This window comes from Pelophylax lessonae (genome assembly GCF_965119305.1).
Source record: "Pelophylax lessonae genome assembly, chromosome: 3".
In the NCBI taxonomy this organism is placed as follows: domain Eukaryota; kingdom Metazoa; phylum Chordata; class Amphibia; order Anura; family Ranidae; genus Pelophylax; species Pelophylax lessonae.
In genome coordinates this window covers 263,926,258-263,946,122 of record NC_138770.1, presented here as the reverse complement: position 1 = coordinate 263,946,122, position 19,865 = coordinate 263,926,258, and the positions used below count along the sequence as shown (strand labels likewise).

The 19,865-nt window shown below is 42.9% G+C and overlaps 1 protein-coding gene across 1 annotated transcript in view; it reads left to right on the top strand.

The window, feature by feature from the left end:
* LRRC34 (leucine rich repeat containing 34) overlaps positions 1-19,865 on the top strand; it is a 33,463-nt gene that overhangs the window by 4,478 nt on the left and 9,120 nt on the right. Inside the window, exons 2-10 of the mRNA XM_082249197.1 lie at positions 660-765; positions 2,089-2,207; positions 5,056-5,120; positions 5,202-5,285; positions 7,586-7,714; positions 11,959-12,054; positions 12,160-12,314; positions 13,476-13,631; positions 18,601-18,727. Coding sequence (XP_082105323.1) covers positions 662-765; positions 2,089-2,207; positions 5,056-5,120; positions 5,202-5,285; positions 7,586-7,714; positions 11,959-12,054; positions 12,160-12,314; positions 13,476-13,631; positions 18,601-18,727 — 1,035 coding nt within the window. The 5' untranslated portion in view covers positions 660-661. The remainder of the gene's footprint in view (positions 1-659; positions 766-2,088; positions 2,208-5,055; positions 5,121-5,201; positions 5,286-7,585; positions 7,715-11,958; positions 12,055-12,159; positions 12,315-13,475; positions 13,632-18,600; positions 18,728-19,865) is intronic.

The following is a 19,865-nucleotide window of genomic DNA, read 5'->3' as shown; positions in this document are numbered from 1 at the left end:
GTCCCAGGTTAGTTATCACCTAGAAGAAATACATTTAGACACCCACTAAAGTAGAGGGTGGCTACAATAAAACTGTCTAGCACAGACAAGCAAACATATCATAGCAAGTACTTCCCATTAATAAAATGGCAAGTAATAATATTTTTAGGCCCTATGAAAATATATATTTATTGATGTATGTAATGTTCATATTTTTAGTTCCATCATTTTGCAACTGTATGTAGCTGGTGGATCGCTTTTCAGAGTACGGTAGAGCAGAAAATGCCAGACATTCAGGAGGTGTTACTGTTGGCTCCCGAATAGCCTTTTTTTAAGCCAAATAGGGATTTAAACCACTGGCCAATCCTGTGACTTGTGGTTGTGAAGCAGCTCTTTTCACTTGAATGAGCTGCATTTGGCAAATCTGCTGCCCGCCAAATTCAACAGGCGGTATAAATGTTTCCATGGCCGTGAAGAAAAGAATTGTGTCTGTGGCATGTGTACAGCAATGAGCAGATGCATGTCATCTTTTAGGTGGGCGAGCAGGGCATGGTCAAACCACGCCTTTTTTACTGCCCTCTGGCCACACTTGTGAATGAGGTCTTAGTGCTTTGCTAGTTAAAAACGTTGATTCATTAAACTTGTAATTTAAATTTTAGTGTTACTTTTTTCTTTTTCAGTCATGGCAACCGGCCTGAGCATGCAGTACAGTGCAGCATGTATGCAACTTAACCAACCTGTTAACCCTTTTATTGAGGAAATGCTACTACAGCTGGAGCAGTCTGAGTAAGTAACATATGATTGCATTATGTTAATTGGCATTTCTAAAGGGAGTCTGCATTGTTTAAAAGGGTTCATCCATGACTCATATTACCATGCTATTACTAGACATGAAGAATGTGGCCTTACCCACCTGCCTTAATTCAGACAACATCTGTTGGGATACAAATATGGCTGACCTGTTTTTAAAAGCCCAGGCTCCAGTGCTTTTACTGCCATTTTTTATTTATTTTTCTAACAGGTACTTATACAGCGCTTTACATATATATTGTACTGTACATTCACATCAGTCCCTGCCCTCGTGGAGCTTACAATCTAAGGTCCCCAACTCACATTTATACACTTGGGCCAATTTAGACAGGATCCAATTAATCTACCAGAATGTCTTTGGGGTGAGGAAGGAAACCCACCCAAGCACAGGGAGGACATGCAAAGTCTGAGCTGGTAGTGTCGTGGCTGAGATTTGAACCAGTAACCCTAGTGCTGTTAGGTGGAAGTGCTAACCACTTCCTACTTGGTGCGTTACTGACTTGGACTCAGTATGTGCATATCAGCTGGCAGTATTCTAAGTATGGTGTCACACTCTGAAACCACACTGGATCACTTTATTTCGGGAGAAAGATATGAGACTTTATAAAAACGCAGCCTATCAAAAGTCACCTCCAGCGCCACCAATTGGTAAGATGTGATACTGAGTGTATGGTTCTGGGGAGACCATTATCTTTCCCTGTGCTGTATTTGATATATATAACTTAGTGGTCAAATCTGTCCGGTAAGCAGTTTCTGTTTTTCCCACGGGTTTGAAGTTGGATTAACTCTTTCTCTGACACTCCCTATCATATGGGTTCTTGGATTAAGGACTGATACATATATTTTATTTCCTTTCTCCTTCGATTTTGGACTCTCAATTATCCGTTTTGTATTGAATATAATTTTTTATTTTTTGCGCTGCACTATTATATTATTATCAAAAGAGAGGACCGTTATCCATGAAAATAAAAAAAAAAGGCCCCACACATTTACAGTCATGAAAACCTCTTTAAATGTTTCATTTATTTTTTACTTTTCACTATTTCATCAGAAACCTGTGATAACTGAAATATAGCAGCTGCCATTGCCGGGTTCTTTTTCTTGCTGCAGGCTCTCTTTCCATATGTAGTATGGCTACACTACCTAGTGAGTTGCTGACCCAAAGAAGCATGCAGCCAACATGTATGGACCCCAATGTACATATTAAAAAATATCAAAAAATATTTTTATTACTTTTTTTTTTATATTAGGGTTTTCTATTTTCATGCTGTTTAGGAATTGTCTCATCTTTTCTTCTAGACAATATACGACTACTTTAAAATTGTGTGGAAATAATCGTCTGGTGGCAGGAAGGAGAGTTACGGATGAAGATTTCCTAGTTCTTTCCTATGTTCTGAGACAGAACAGCTTTATAACAGGTAGGTTTTGGTTTTATGCAATCTACTATGTTAGTGAAATTCTTATAATTCAGTAACTACAAGACTAGGTTAGAATTGTTTTACCAAACTCATGTAAAAAAAAAAACAGGATCTGTAAGAAATAAACTGCCAAGGGTGGTAGTTTTTGTCACGGCCACACTTAATACTCATCTCATTCTCTCTTTCCACTACCTGCATATATCTGTATTAAAATAAACCAGTCCTATTGCAAATGCAGAGCATTATCCCATCCCATCCATTGTAAAATCTTAACTGCTCCACCGTTGCCCTATTTACCAGCTAAAGCCCTATATATGGTACTTCTAGTTTAAAGGAAACATTACTTTTTCCTGTTCCTTCCCAAAAGCAGTGCTCCTTGCCTGAACAGCAAATCATCATGGCTGAGTACAGGGGAAGGTCCTTAGCATTATGTTGCCTCCAACACAAAGGTTACACAGGGATTTCTAATCAGGTTTTTGGCAGATGAACAGGGTGGTGGGGGAACACAGGGAAGGTAAGTAAAAAAAAAAGTATTGGTTTGTAAAGGAGGTGCGCTATTACCAGAATCTGCGATAGTCAAAGTGTCAGGTTCACTTTAATTCTTTTCCAAATGAATTCCCCTTATCTGGCAGGTGCTGTCAGGTTTCCAGAATTTCTAGGTGTCAGGCTCTCAGTCACCCTGTAAGCACCTTGTGTTTTAATGGGATATGGAAACTCCACCTGCAAAATTAAATTGCTGCACCAACACTCGGATGTGTTGGCACTTTAAAAGCATTGTAATATTTTCAGGATCAGAAATAAGTTTAGCAAATTTAAGCAAGGTAAAGGGGCCTGCTTATGATGGGGTAGTTCACTCGAAAGGAGCAGATAATAACAGAAGTGACATTTTTAGCTGGATAACCCATTCTAGGGAAATCGGACAATAAGACAAAGTGAAATGCTTTCACTGAGGCTAGGAATATCTGAATGATGCTACAATGGTATACTACACTCTATCATTTTTATTATTTGCAGTGCATGGAAGGAAAAAGGATATTATAACATCTGCACAATACACTCCTTTTTAACCACTTGCCGACCGCCGCACGACTATCTACGTCGGCGGTCAGCCCCTCACAGGCAAAGTGACGTAGGGCTATGTCACTAGCTTGTGAGGGTCTAGGGAGCGAGCGCGCGCCGCCGGAGGCGCGCTCCCGCGTGGTCACGGACCCCCCCGCGCGTGTGACCGGCGGACCCGATGTCCGCCGGTCACTCTGCGATCGGCGGACCCGATGTCCGCCGGTCACTCTGCGATCGGCGGGGGAGAGGGAGAAAGTCAGGCGGCTTGTGTAAACAAGCTGCCTGTCATTCTCCCCTGTGTATGAAGGATGATCATACGGTTCTACTATGTAGAACCGTTGATCACTCTTCATACATCTGAAGCCACAGCCAATCACAGTAGAAAGCACGCCCCTAGGGACACACATAGCCCCTCCCTTTAAAAAAAAAAGTTAACCCCTTCACTGCCAGTGTATTTTTACAGTAACAGTGCATATGTATAGCACTGATTACTGTAGAAATGTCACTGGTAACCCCAAAAGTGGCAAAAATGTCAGTCAAGGGTCCGATCTGTCCGCTGCAATGTCGCAGTACCGCAAAAAAAATTGCAGATCGCCGCCATTACGCGTTAAAAAAAAAAAACAACAAAAATGACAAAAATTTTTCCCTTTGTTAGTAAACGCGATAACTTTTGCGCAAACCAATCAAAATACGTTTTTTGCGATTTTTTTTACCAAACATAGGTAGCATAAAACAAATTGGCCGAAAATGTTAAAAATTTTGATTTTTACATTTTTTTGGGGGGGAATTTCATATAAAAAAATGTGAAAAATATTGCTATTTTTGCAAAATTGACGCTCTTTTTTTGTTTATAGCGCATGATCAAAAAATCGCACAGGTGATCAAATACCACCAAAAGAAAGCTCTGTTTGTGGGAAAAAAAGGACGCCAAATTTGTTTAGATACAGCATCGCACGACCGCGCAATTGTCCGTTAAAGTCACGCAGTGCCGAATCGCAAAATACCCCCTGGTCAGGAAGGGGGTAAAATCTTCCGAGGCTTAAGTGGTTAACCAATGAAACCACTAAGCAACTCATCTACTCCCTAGACTATTGTAACTTCCACCTCACAGACCCACCTCTATGAAGGCTATCCCCCCTTCAGTCTATCATGAAGTCTGCTGCCAGACTCATTCACCTTTACTAACCACTTAGTATCCTCTAACCCACTGCCAATCCCTCCACTGGCTTCTGATTGCCCAACGAACAAAATTCAAACTACTAACTACATACAGTACAATGCCATTTATAACTCTGCTCCAAGCTACATCACCAATCTTGTCTCAGTATGCCACCCAAATTGTCCTCTCTGCTCCTTCCAAGACCTACCGCTTTTTAGCTCCCTTGTGTCCTCCTCCCATGCTCATCTCCAGGACTTCTCAAAAAGCCCTTCCCATCCTCTGGAACTCTTCACCCCAATCTGTTCAGCTATTTCCTAATCTGTCCACCTTTAGGTGATGCCTGAAAACTCTTGTGTTCAAGGAAGCCTATCTTGCCTTCAGCTAACAATTGAATCTTTTATTTTTCTCATAAGCTCATCCCTCACAGATCACAGATATTATATTTTCTTCCACTTGCCCCTCCCTATTAAATTACAAGCTCCCAGGGCCCTCTTAATCCTCTTGTATTGAATTGTGTAGTTACTGTACTGTCTCCTTTGTATTGTAAAGCGCTGAGCAAACTGTTGGAGCTAAATAAATCCTGTATAATAATAATAATAATTATAAAAGGTACTTGATTATGTTTTTCAGGTCTTGACTTGAGGTTCAACAATTTGACTGACAAAGGCGCAGTACATGTTGAAAACTTCCTTCAGGTGTGTATTGAAATAATCTCAAATTATTATTTGAGATACATATAACAATAGTATATGCATTTCAATATTATATACTTTTAGGAAGGAGGTTCCCTAATTCATTTAAATCTTATGGGAAATGACATTGAAACAGATGGAGCAGAACTAATTGCAAAAGCCTTGCATGTAAGTAACATATATGCTGTTTTATAGTAATAGATTGTTGAAATACTGAAATACTTATTAGAAATGGCACATTAGGAAATATAACTAGAAAAATAAAAACTTTGCAACTGTTTTATATTTGTTGTGGCTGATCTCCATCTAAAACTGACAGGGGCATGGCTGCCATGCTAATCTTCTGGCTTCATTACTTTATGAATGGCTCATTTGGAACCAGGAATAAACTCCTCCATGAAACTGTAGGATCTCCTCCTGTTCTGCTCAAGGTAAATTGAGCAGCCACTTAGTTTGATATAATATGAAGGGTGACATCATTTCAATTCCTTTAAATCAGGATGTTTTTTTATATAGTTAGGCCCCTTTCACAGGAGCTGACTGATCGGGTCCGCCTGTCAGATTTTTAAACGGACCCAACTGGACCCTCAATTGTCCTTAACCACTTGCCGACCGCTCACATTGAGCGTACTGCGGCAAAGTGGCTCGTTATCGTCCAGCGACGTAGACCTACGTCGCTGGACTCCTCCCCTTGTGGGCGGTGCCGCGCGATGCCGGAGGCTCGCTCCCGCTGTATTCAGACACAGTGGGAGTCGAGCCAGGGGCGGAGAGGCGGTGATCACCGCCGCTCTTCCCCGATCGTCGGGGATCGAGTGAGGAGATCCACCCGCTTGTGTAAACAAAGCGGGTGGATCTCCTCTGTGACAGGCAGGGACAGATTACAGGATTCAGCATAGCTGAACATGCTATCTGTGCCTGTGTCACACAGTCCCCTCCCCCCACACACGTCAGTAAGCACCAGGCATACATTAACCCCTTGATCACCAATAAACCCTTCCCTGCCAGTGTCATTATTACAGTAACAGTGCATATGTATAGCACTGATTACTGTAGTAATGTCACTGGTACCCCCAAAAGTGTCAAGAATGTCAGTTAGGGGTCCGATCTGTCTGCCGCAATGTCGCAGTCCCGCAAAAAAAATCGCAGATCGCTGCCAGATCTCTGCCATTACTAGTAAAAAAAAACAATAAAAATTACATCAATTTCCCGTAGTTAGTAGCTGCGATAACTTTTGCGCAAACCAATCAAAATACGCTTATTGCGATTTTATTTTACCAAACATATGTAGCAGAAAACAAATTGGCCTAAAATGTTAAAAAATTTTGATTTTTACATTTTTTTGGGGGAATTTCATATAAAAAAATTTGAAAAATATTGTTATTTTTTCAAAATTGTCGCTCTTTTTTTGTTTATAGCGCAAAAAGTAAAAATCGCACAGGTGATCAAATACCACCGAAAGAAAGCTCTATTTGTGGGGAAAAAAAGGGCATCAATTTGGGTACAGCGCCCCACGGCCGCGCAATTGTCCGTTAAAGTAATGCATATATTGGATATTTTTTAACTGTCAAAGTAGAAAAATATTGTTATTTTCTCAAAATTGTCGCTCTTTTTTTATTAATATCGCAAAAAATGAAAAGCGCAAAGGTGATCAAATACCACTAAAAGAAAGCTCTGTTTGTGGGAAAAAAAGGACGTAAATTTCGTTTGGGTACGGCGTTGCATGACCGCGCAATTGTTAAATTCGCACAGTGCCAAGTTTCAAAAAGTGGCCTGGACGTAAAGCAGGAAAATCCTCCGGTCCTAAAGTGGTTAATGGAGCGGCGGGTGTAAAAGGACATGTGCTGTTTATAGCCCCATTCACACTGGCAGGGCCTGCCAGTGGATCCGTCTGCTCAGCAGGGGATCTCTTCGCTGATCCCTGCTGAGCAGGTGCATGACAGGTCTGTGTCTGCTCCACTGACGCAGAGCAGACACGGACACAGCCCACTGTCCTCTACGGCTGTTGGATTGGTCTGTCCATCCATGTAAATGGGGCCTACACCCCCCCCAACATCCAAACCGATTCACTAAAAACAGACGGACGTCTAGTGGATTGAATTGGATGGCCATTGGGTGTAAATGGGCAGGCGGTCAGTTTACATCCAACTGCCCCTTAGAGGAGAGCAGGCTGTCTGTGTCCCCTCTGCATAAGTATCTTCCTGCTCAGCGGGGGCCAGCGGACAGATTCCCGGTTGAGCAGGTGTACTCCAACGGAGCTGCCCCCCTGTGCAAGGGGCTATTTATTGCAAATGTAGTATATTTAACCTAACCTATTTAATAACGGAAGCTAAAAATTATAAATTTAAGCACTTTAAGCAGTTAACTTTGTACAGACTTTAGAGCACTCTTTTCCCTATCCATGATGGGTCTGCCAGCTCCAACAAGCCCTTCTACTGATTGTCTTCATTTTTGCTTACTTTTCTTTATAGAGGAATGATACTCTAAGAAGCCTAAGGATGACGGGCAACAAAATAGGAAACAAAGGAGCTATGTTTTTTGCTGCAATGCTACAAATCAACTCAACGCTTGAAGAACTGGACCTTGGTGACTGTGACTTGGTAAGTTCAAAAATTGCAAAGCATACTTTCTTTTCTGCTTAGTTAAGCCCAGATCTGGCAAAACATTTGAGTACAGAAAGGATAGGTTAAAATATGCGATGTGTATTTATTTCTGTGTCCAGTGCTTATCCTGTCACAGTCACTGTTTTCTACAGGACAGTAGATGTAAATCAAAAGCCAGCGAGAATGGTAAGAGATGAAGATTAGAGCATACTTTTGAACAAAGGCCAACTTTTGCACAGGGTTAACTGTGCTGTTTGGTGTGCTTGGTTGCACATTTTGGGCAAAGGAGTGCATCTGAAACAGCTCATTGGGATGATTATAAGGCCCCATTCACACTTTGGGTAGCAGGAACTTGCGGGCTGTGTGTCTTGATATACACAATACAACTCAGCCCCTGCTCCCTCATCTCAAGAGTTGACTGAAAGCAGCTGGAGCCAATGGCTCCCCCTGTCCTCACTGAGTCCTATGAGGAGAGAGAAAGATAGCAGCGCTGCTGCTCTTGGGCACAGCACTGGTTCGAGATAGGGCTGGGTGGAGATGAACATGAAAGGTAAGAAACCTTTAGCCTTTAAAACCCCTTTAAGTCTTGGAAAAATGGAAAGGATTTCGATCTATCAATAATGTACATATCATTCCTGTTATTTAACACTCTTTATGAAAGGCATGTACTCATGATGTGGTCCACAAGTCTCTAATCGTCTGATACATGATGAAAAAAAAGTCGACATACTGTACGGTCCTTCTTCCTTCTTAAAGTGGTTTGTAAACTTCAGACATGAAATTTGAGCAAAGCACATATTTCTATAGTGCTTACTTGCCTCTTTACAAAGTACTGTCATTTCTCTGTGCTTTCTAGTTCCTCTGTCACTTCTAGCAAGTTTTTCTGACATCAAGAACTCAAATGGTGACAGAGGAGGGAGCTCCGGCACACAGCCTGTGATTGACAGCCTTAGCTCTGTTCCTGTGAGAAGGGGGGGGGGGTGTTTATTCCCTCTAGAGCTCTTGTACAGTGTGTAACCGTAGCTCCCTGCCCACTGCTTTGTGAGTTTGTGAACATCCTTCATCTATGAGTTTTACGAGGACGTGCAGGACAAATAGCTGCAGATAAACAGGTACAACTTATATAGGAAGATTTGTTTCTCCTCTGTATATCACCTGAGGCCAGTCACTTCATTGAGTATAGGAAAGAGTTTACAACTACTTTAACTAAGCAGGTCTAAACCAAGACATGTTTTGCTCCCAATAATCCAATAGGAGTTTCTCCTGTTCTACCTTTTGTAAACTGCCTTGTCAGCAGAATATAACATGGGATGGTCACAAGCATAATATCAGGGTCTCAGACTCTAGATTGCTTACAGTTATATGCTGCTCTCCCATTGTAAGGAAAGAGGGTAAACAGGCTTAAATACTGAACAGTGCAAGGGGCAAAGTACCATATTTTAGCCAAGATTGTCAACTGTCCTCATGTAAAGTATCTCACAAAAAAATCTCACATTTTTGTAAATATTTTATTATATCTTTTTATGTGACAACACTGGAGACATGACACTTTGCTACAATGTAAAGTAGTGAGTGTACAGCACATATAACAATATGAATTAGCTGTCCCCTCAAAATAACTCAACACACAGCAATTGATGTCTAGACCGCTGGCAACAAAAGTGAGTACACCCCTAAGTGAAAATGTCCAAATTGTGCCCAAAGTGTCAATATTTTGTGTGGCCACCATTATTTTCCAGCACTACCTTAACCCTCTTGGCATGGAGTTCACCAGAGCTTCATAGGTTGCCACTGGAGTCCTCTTCCACTCCTCCATGACGACATCACAGAGCTGGTAGATGTTAGAGATCTTCTGCTCCTCCACCTTCCATTTGAGGATGCCTCACAGATGCTCAATAGGGTTTAGGTCTTGAGAAATGTGTGGCCAGTCCATCACCTTTACCCTCAACTTCTTTAGCAAGGCAGTGGTCGTCTTGGAGGTGTGTTTGGGGTCATTATCATGTTGAAATACTGCCCTGCGGCTCAGTCTCCAAAGGGAGGGGATTATCCTCTGCTTCAGTATGTCACAGTACATGTTAGCATTCATGGTTCCCTCAATGAACTGTAGCTCCCCAGTGCCGGCAGCACTCATACAGCCCCAGACCATGACACTCCCACCACCATGCTTGACTGTAGGCAAGACACACTTGTCTTTGTACTCCTCACCTGGTTGCCTTTACACACGCTTGACACCATCTGAACCAAATACCGTATATACTCGAGTATAAGCCGAGTTTTTCAGCACATTTTTTTGTGCTGAAAACGTCCCCCTCGGCTTATACTCGAGTCAAGGAAAAAAAAAAAATTCCCTGTCCGCTCCGACAGGCTTAAGTTTTAAAAATGGCGCCGCCCGTCGCATACATGTCACCGCGCACGCGCCGCCGCTGCCGCTCGTGTAATTTCGGCTATTCCCGGCCTCTCCCGAGCGTCGCCGCCGCTCGGGAGAGGCCGGGAATAGCCGAAAGTATACGAGCGGCGGCGGCGCGTGCGCAATGACATGTCGGCGCCGGGCGGCGCCATTTTTAAAATGAAGGCGCCTCTGGAACAGGTAAGTGAAACAGCTTCACTACCTGCCATTATGCAGGGCTGCGGGCACACTACAAGGGATGCAGTGCTGCGGGCATGGTCCACCTGTACCATGCCCACAGCACTGCATCTCCTGTAGTATGCTCACAACCCCGGATCCTCTTGTACCATGCCAGTACCCTGCATTCTCCTGCACCATGCCAGTACCCTGCATTCTCCTGCACCATGCCAGTACCCTGCATTCTCCTGCACCATGCCAGTCACCCTGCATTCTCCTGTACCATGCCAGTACCCTGTATTCTCCTGCACCATGCCAGTACCCTGCATTCTCCTGCACCATGCCAGTACCCTGCATTCTCCTGCACCATGCCAGTCACCCTGCATTCTCCTGTACCATGCCCGCCGCCCTGCATTCTCACCCTAGGCTTATACTCGAGTCAATGATTTTTCCCATCTTTTTGTGGTAAAAGTAGGGGCCTCGGCTTATACTCGGGTCGGCTTATACTCGAGTATATACGGTAAGTTTATCTTGTTCTCATCAGACCACAGGACATGGTTCCAGTAATCCATGTCCTTAGTCTGCTTGTCTTCAGCAAATTGTTTGTGAGCTTTCTTGTGTATCATCTTTAGAAGAGGCTTTCGTCTGGGACGACAGCCATGCAGACCAATTTAATGCAGTGTGCGTCGTATGGTCTGAGCACTGACAGGCTGACCCTCTCATCCCTACAACCTCTGCAGCAATGCTGGCAGCACTCATAACTCTATTTCCCAAAGACAACCTCTGGATATGACGCCGAGCACGTGCACTCATCTTCTTTGCTCAACCATGGCAAGGCCTGTTCTGAGTGGAATCTGTCCTGTTAAACCACTGTATGGTTTTGGCCACCATCTTTAGAAGAGGCTTTCTTCTGGGGTGACAGCCAGGCAGACCATTTTGATGCAATGTGCGGCGTATGGTCTGAGCACTAACAGGCTGACCCCCCCCCCCCACCCCTTCAACCTCTGCAGCAATGCTGACAGCAGTCATATGTCTGTTTCCCAAAGACAACCTCTGGATATGACGCTGAGCACGTGCACTCAAGATCTTTGGTCGACCATGGCGAGACCTGTTCTGAGTGGAACCTGTCCTGGTAAACCACTGTAAGAACTTCCAGTGACCAGTATGAGAGAGTGAGAGCGATAACACCAAATTGAACACACCTGCTCCTCATTCACACCTGCGACCTTCTAACATTAGTCACATGACACCGGGGAGGGAAAATTGCTAATTGGGCACAATTCGGACATTTTCACTTAGGGGTGTACTCACTTTTGTTGCCAGTGGTTTAGACATTAATTGCTGTGCGTTGAGTTATTTTGAGGGGACGGCAAATTTACACTCTTATACAAGCTGTACACTCACTACTTTACATTGTAGCAAGGTGTCATTTCTTCTGTGCTGTCACATGAAAATATAAAATAAAATATTTACAAAAATATGGGGGATGTACTCACTTTTGTGAGATGTTCTATATGTGTGTGGCCTAAAAAAAAAAAAAAAGCAAAGAACTGTGATATTTATACAAAAATAGAGTCTGAACTATTGCCTGAATATTTACCAGCTATTTTCCTTTTTTTTTTTTAGTATATCTTTGTTGTATGTGTTAAATTTTCGTTATAACGTTGCTGTATTACAGGGAATTCAGAGCTTAATAGCCTTGGCCACAGTTCTACTTAGAAACAATTCAATCAAGTCTATTAATCTAAGCCGCCCTTTGTTTTATGTGCTACAGGTATGTGATTTTATATCTGACACATTATAAATTATTTTCGCAAAATTATTACACTGTGTAGTCTGATGTGCACTAACATATGCATTACCATCATTTGGCTTTAAGGAAGACACAACCATTCACATATCGCTGATGTTGAAAACCAATAACACTCTTCAAGAGCTCCATTTGTCTAAACATGAAATGACAGATTTTGGACTTGAGCGACTCTGTGAAGCCTTGCAGGAAAATACTGCACTGAAATATCTTGATCTCAGCTGGTATGGGTTTTGTACATGCTTGGCAATCTCTATCACTTCAATGTCATTTTTTAACTACGTTGAGCAGGCCTCACCTTGTAAGCAGGATACAGTTAGACAGGAATATGAAAACCAAAGATGTTAGATTTTTTATAATTGAGACAAAGAAGTTGTAGGGGGTCAATAAGTAACGGTATGGACTTACTGCAGTTATAAAAAATAAGAATGGCACATTTTTATAGCACAGTGCTGCTTAAAAATATACTTATCACTATTAAGATGAATGTATTAAAAAAAAAAAAGGAGGACAGGCTGGTCATGTGACCAGCTCTTCTCCAATCATGGAGTTCCTTCTTCTGTGTTGAGCAGAGAGCGAATGCCATAGGACACTGCAGTCTACACACCGATGCCTGAATTTTTTGAATGGGCCATATAATACAGACCACTGTAGGAACTATAATAGACAGTTGATAGCAATATTGGCTCTCCACTATAAATTGGACCCCAAAGCTGGCCATACATATAGAGATTTAAATCTAACAGATTTATCCATCCATGCTATAATATCCTGCTGTAGATAATGTACTTTGACAGTCGGTCCCAACAGCTGTCAAAAGACACAAAAAGTGCCTACATCTGATTGGATGCAGGCGCTGTTCAGCCAACAATTTTAGGCCTGGCTCCTTTTATTTTTCAGTCAAGGGATTTTGGGCAGGAGGGGGGTAATAGTGCTGCCAGCTTAAGCGTGGATATGGAGATCTGCAGTTCTGGAGTGTGTAAATAGTAAGTGGGTAAGAAGTCCAACTGCCACCTTTAGAAGTGCCGGTCCTGCTGGTGGACCTGGAAATACTTGTAAAACAGATCAAAGCTGCTGAAGTTGATGGATTACTGGCATTCTAATGAATCCCCTTATCTCGAACACTGAAAGTACATAAACAGAGATGAGATAAGTAAACACTGCAGATATATGTGGTTTGCTCCGATTCCATGACTGAGGTTTACAATCTCTTTAAGCCATGGTACTGTATACTGAATATAGATAGCGCCCTCTAAATTTCATAGAATTCCTAACATATAGCACATTCATGATTAATGCCAGAGCTAAATGAAAATACACATTCACTGTATGCAAACTGCATGTTTATTTTCATTGATAAATATGTTTATGATTCATTCTTCCAGTAATAAAATCAGCCGGGATGGAGTTAAGTGTTTAGCTGAACTGCTAAAGACAAATACAACTCTGGAAATCGTAGACTTGACATCAAACAGAATGGAGGATGAGGGGGCAATCCACCTTGCTAAAACCATCCATACATACAATAGCAGTCTCAAAGCGTAAGTATAGCAGTGCGCACAGCCAGGGTTGGATTTACCATAATGGAACTTTAGGCAAAGAGCAGACTTTTATATGCATACTATACTTTGACTGCACTGGTAAACGCAATGAAATTTACAGTTAGTGTTACTACAATTACTAAATTGCTGTTGTAAAATAATACTGTCTTGCTTGTATGTCCTCTCGGGATGCCTTTACATGTCTGCGCAGCCAGTCTGATCATATCATCCTATATTCAGATCCTCGGAGCATTTTATAAAAGGGTGGCTCTATAGGATCCCAGCAAAGGATAGGAGCAACCCTATACACATTGAAGTAGGGCCAGCAGAGGCGGCTCTAGACTTTATGAGGCCTTAGGCGAAATTAAAATATGAGGCCCCCCTTGCGCGATAAAACCCCAGGCGCTAGGTCGCTAATTCTAGTCGCCAATGCGCCAATGTCGAGCCCTGTGTTATTATTAATATATTAACAATATATGAATATATATTATAATAATTATTAATATAATAAAAATAATATATCCACCATCCTAAAGTCTGTTTCTGATTGTTTAGTCAGATATTCACATCAGTAGCCTGCTGGAGGACATTTTGTAGGGCTCTGGCAGGGCTCATCCTGTTTCTCCTTGCATAAAGGAGCAGATACCGGTCCTGCTGAAGGGTTAAGGACCTTCTATGGCTCTGTCCAGCTTTTCTAAAATAACCACCTTTCTCCTGGTATCTCCTCCATGCTCTTCTGGCAATGGCACGTATTGATGTTCCATCCTGGAGGAGTTGGACTGCCTGTGTAACCTCTATAGGGTCCAGGTATCGCCTCATGCTACCAGTAGTGACACTGACCCTGGCCAAATGCAAAACTAGTGAAAAACAATCAGAAAAGAGGAGTAGGGGGAAAAAATTCAGTGTCCTCCACCTGTAAAACCATTCCTGTTTTGGAGGTCAACTGTTGCCCATCTAGTGCACCTGTTGTTAATTTCATGAACACCAAAGCAGCTGAAACTGATAAACAACCCCCTCTGCCATTTTACTGACCATTAAGTATTGATTGCTATACTCTGATTAAAAAAGTGTTCCTTTAATTTTTTTGAATAGTGCATAGTTTGTAGACGTGATAACTTTCACACAAACCAATCAATCTACACTTATTGGGATTTTTTTTATTATCAAAAACATGTAGCAGAATACATTTTGGCCCAATTTAATGAAGACATTCTATTTTTTTTTCATTGGATAGGTTTTACAGCAGAAAGTAACACATATTTTTAACACCAAAAGAAAAGCTCTATTAGTGTGATAAATTGTATTTGAGTATAGCGCTGCAACTGCAAGAGCTGCAATAACCAGTTAAAGTAATGCAGTGCCGAAATAGCAAAAAATGGCCTAGTCATAAAGGGGGTAACATGTTCTGGAGCTGAAGTGGTTAAAAGAGTCAGTGCCGGTTCACATATGTGCGGCTGCGGCGATCGCATGTAATGTCGGAGCGCACTGCTCCTTCATTACATGCGATCGGATGTGCGGTGCGAGTTTAGCCATACACTTTGTATGGTTGAAATTCGCACTGCACCCGCAGCAAAGACGTACATGACCCTTTTTTTCAGCCCTATCAGGATCGGATCGCACAGTGGTTCACACTTGTGCGATCCGATCCTGTGCGAACTGTCAGATCGCACTGCGATATGTGATCAAACTGGGGGTGTCGTTAACATTTAATTGACACCTCCTGCGTATCGCATATGGCAGTGTGAACTGCCAGGGGTGCGTTTGCAATGCGGGAACAGGCTGTGAATTCGCAGCCTTCCTGCATTACACAAGTGTGACCCGGGACTTAGTGAATTGTTAATTGTTTATATTTGTAAAAAACAATAAAAAAAGGCTGCAGACATTAATCCAGTTTGGTGTGTCCAGTATTCTTTGTATATTTGGAGTATATGTAATGCCACCTACCGTCCCCTGTTACATCACTTCTGCTTTGAACGCAAAACATGTCGTCACTTTGACACCTGCGATTCATGAAGTGTATCCATATTTTTGACCAAACTCTGTGTGTGTGTAAATATATATATAAAAATAAAGTATATCAGACGGGGTTTCTCTTTTCCCCCCTATCTTTTACCACTTGCTGACCAGCCACCGAAACATATACTGCAGGTTGGCAGATTCCTGCAACATGATGTGCCCATATGTCGCTTTGCAGGAGCTCACGTACCCATTTGTTAGGGCAGAGGGGAAGCTGATCTTTGAATAAAATATCTGGAAGGTACCTAACTATGGAGATCTCCTTTTTTATACCCATGGGGGGAGCTATGTAAGAGGCACCGTGACCCAAGGACTTGACTGAGAGCCATGTTTATGCCACGGTCTTATCTTCAGCAGAAGTTCTGCAAGTCCTTGGGTCACGGTGCCTCTTACATAGCTCCCCCCATGTGTATAAAAAAGGAGATCTCCATAGTGAGGTACCTTCCAGATATTTTATTCAAAGATCAGCTTCCCCTCTGCCCTAACAAATGGGTACGTGAGCTCCTGGAAAGGTACATATGGGCACATCATTTTGCGGGAATCTGCCAACCTGCAGTATATGTTTCGGTGGCTGGTCAGCAAGTGGTAAAAGATAGGGGGGAAAAGAGAAACCCCGTCTGATATACTTTATTTTTATATATATATTTACACACACACAGAGTTTGGTCAAAAATATGGATACACTTCATTAATCGCAGGTGTCAAAGTGACGACATGTTTTGCGTTCAAAGCAGAAGTGATGTAACAGGGGACGGTAGGTGGCATTACATATACTCCAAATATACAAAGAATACTGGACACACCAAACTGGATTAATGTCTGCAGCCTTTTTTTTATTGGTTTTTAAAAAAATTAACAATTCGCTAACTCTTTTAACCACTTCAGCTCCAGAACATGTTACCCTCTTTATAAGTGCAGGCAGTCTACACACCATTCATCTGGGATCTGGCACCTTATTGAGCCCCGGTTCACACTCATGCGAGTGCCGGGTTCGCATGTAATGTCGGAGCGCACTGCTCCTTCATTACATGCGATTGGCTGTGCGGTGCGAGTTTAGCCATACAAAGTGTATGGCTAAATTCGCACCGCACCCGCAGCAAACTCGCACAGGATCCTTTTTTGGAGCCGCATCAGGATCGGATCGCACAGCGGTTCACACTTGTGCAATCCGATCCTGTGCGAAGTGCAAGATCGCACTGCGATATGCGATCAAACTGGGGGTGTTGTTAACATTTAAATGACACCCCCAGCGTATCGCATATGGCAGTGTGAACTGCCGGGGGTGCGTGTGCGATGCGGGAACAGGCTGCGAGTTCGCAGCCTTCCCGCATCGCATCAGTGTGAACCGAGGCTAATGCTGTGACACTGTGACAGGCGTTTTTCCCTTGAGGCCCGGTTCACACTTGTGTGATGCGGGAAGGCTGCGAATTCGCAGCCTGTTCCCGCATCGCACACGCACCCCCGGCAGTTCACACTGCCATATGCGATACGCTGGGGGTGTCAATGTAATGTTAACGACACCCCCAGTTTGATCGCATATCACAGTGCGATCTTGCAGTTCGCACAGGATCGGATCGCACAAGTGTGAACCGCTGTGCGATCCTATCCTGATGCGGCTGCAAAAATGCCTCCTCTGCGTGTTTGCTGCGGCTGCGGTGCGAATTTAGCCATACAAAGTGTATGGCTAAACTCGCACCGCACAGCCGATCGCATGTAATGAAGGAGCAGTGCGCTCCGACATTACATGCGATCGCCGCAGCCGCATCAGTATGAACCGGCTCTGAATTGTACAGTGAGAACTTGGGGGGGATTGAGAGGGGAGCACTGAGTGGATGCACTGGATAAAAAATAAATTGTGAGGAATCTATCTGACTTAGCAGCACAGAGCACTTATATAAAGAAAGAAAAAAACCATACCATTTGGTTGTCATAAGAGAAGAACTAGTGGCATGATACATGAAGCAGAAGCACTGAGACTGAGCACTTTTTTATTATTTTTTTTTTTTCATCTCATTTTTTTCAGTTGCATAGCGTTTCGTTTCCCATATAGCCTTTTAAATTCAAGCCAGCCTGAATGGTAAGGTATTATTTAATTTATTAATTCAGATTCAGAATAAGGATGACAGGAGTCAGGACTGACAGTAGGACACAGTACTAGTCACTGCAGGGCCGGCGGCGGGCTGGCTGCCTCTTGGACAGGACACTACAGGCCTTGTTTTTGCAGTCAGTCACACAGCTCCAGACTCCAGTACTTACCTTTCGTCTTCTTCTTCTCGTCTGCTGTTCTCTGCAAGGAGTCCTCATGGTACCGAAGCCGGGTGAATGCAGGGGTGGGGTTACGTGACACCACGTTGTGACGTCATCGCAATCCCCGACCATGATTGGTTGAATGAAGGAGCAAGAGGCGGAGACAGTGCAGCCAGCAGCCCAGCCAGCCAGGAGAAACCGATGTGAGTGCGTGCGGGGCCGGGCCTGGCTGGAGTGAATGATGCCGACAGCCTAGAGAGTAGAGACACTGACAGTCCACTACGCTAGCGCGTAGCGCCGCTGCGCCGCAATGTGTGGAATGTGGATTGCGGATGCGGCTCCCGGCGACCTGGCGTGTCGCATGGTGAAGGTCGGGACAGGTCTAAAAAAAAAAAAAAAAAAGTTTGGGAAGGATGCGAGGCCCCTTTCAGTGCGAGGCCTTCGGCGGCCGCCTTACCGGCCTAATTAGAGAGCCGCCTCTGAGGGCCAGTACAAAGGAGACCAGCAGAATAGGGAGGAAATAGCAACTTCTCTACATAAAGAAATGCCCATTTTAAGCATTCACCTAAGCATTAGAAATAAAAAAAAACAAAGTCTTTAATATCACTTTAATGCAATAAGACTATAAATGATACTGCTATTTAAAAATGCTTTATTTTTTTTCATAGTAACATGGCTAAGTTGTTTCTTTTATTGTTCTTTTTAGATTGGCAGTTGTGAGCAACAACATTACTGGGCAAGGCCTGAAGGTTCTGGCAGCTGCAATCCAAGCAAACACAAGTTTAGAATACATTTACATATGGGGAAATGTGCTGGATGAAGCTGCCTGTGTGGTATGTGATTTATTATTTATGGCACACTTATAAACATGCATAAAATAAATGTAAAGCATGCATAAAAACCAGTTGCATTTCACCTTGTAGCAGTTTAGAGCAGTTTTGGCCCTGAAGGAATCAGGTGGTCTATAAATTAAAAAGTTAAATGTAAAAAAATATATATACTGTATATATAACAGTAAAAGAGAGAAAAATTCTCCAAAGTAAAGGAAATTCTCTTAGCTGTCACTAAAACAAGTGCCCCTGTTTCCCTTTTATTCATGTTTCAATGACAACTTGTAATTTTGGATTTTCCAACACTTTTAGTCTAGGTGACAGTGGTCATCAGGACAAATAGAGATAATGGAGTAAATTTACCTTAATTTAAACAGACTGTTCACTTTGCAAGAGAAGTTACACTTTGCATGGAAATTATCCCCAGAGCCCTAATGAATGAGGTGAAGCTCTGCCGACTTCAATCATCCAATCATGTCGTTTCCTTGCACGGAAAGGGGTATTCTTTGCAAAGTGAAATTCCAACACATTCACTAAGCTCTGGGGAAAATCTAATGTAAAGTGAAACTTTCCCAACAAAGTAGTCTGTTTAAGGAAACCAGGTGTATAGGCACTACAACCTTCTCACATGAAAGCTCCGCCCAGTGTTTAGACCTTTAGGCTGCTGACAAAGGTACCAGAGTTAAGGCCCGTACACACGAGTGGAAATTCGTCCGGGAATTTTTCGTCCGACGACCGATCTGCCGATTTTCGGTTTGTTAGTATGATGCTTCCGACAACCGACGCCGACTTTTCGGCCGAAAAAATCCTGCTGTGCAGGCTATAAAATTTTTGTCGACCATCAAAACACGTCCGATTTTCGTCTCATTAGTACAGATTTCGATGGGGAAAAATCTTATGAGCAAGACTAGGCATGCTCAGAGATGAAAGAACACAAAGAAAGCAAACCAACACATGACATCACTTCTGAAGTAGAATTCTGTCGTGCGGGAAAATTCGTGTGCAGTCTAGAGCACATTCCAACCAACAGACACCACTCTGGACAAAAGACGGACGACCGGTCGGCGGAAATTCGTTGCGTGTGTACGAGGCTTTAAGCTGGATACACAACACTATACAACTTTTGTTGTTAGATTTTCTT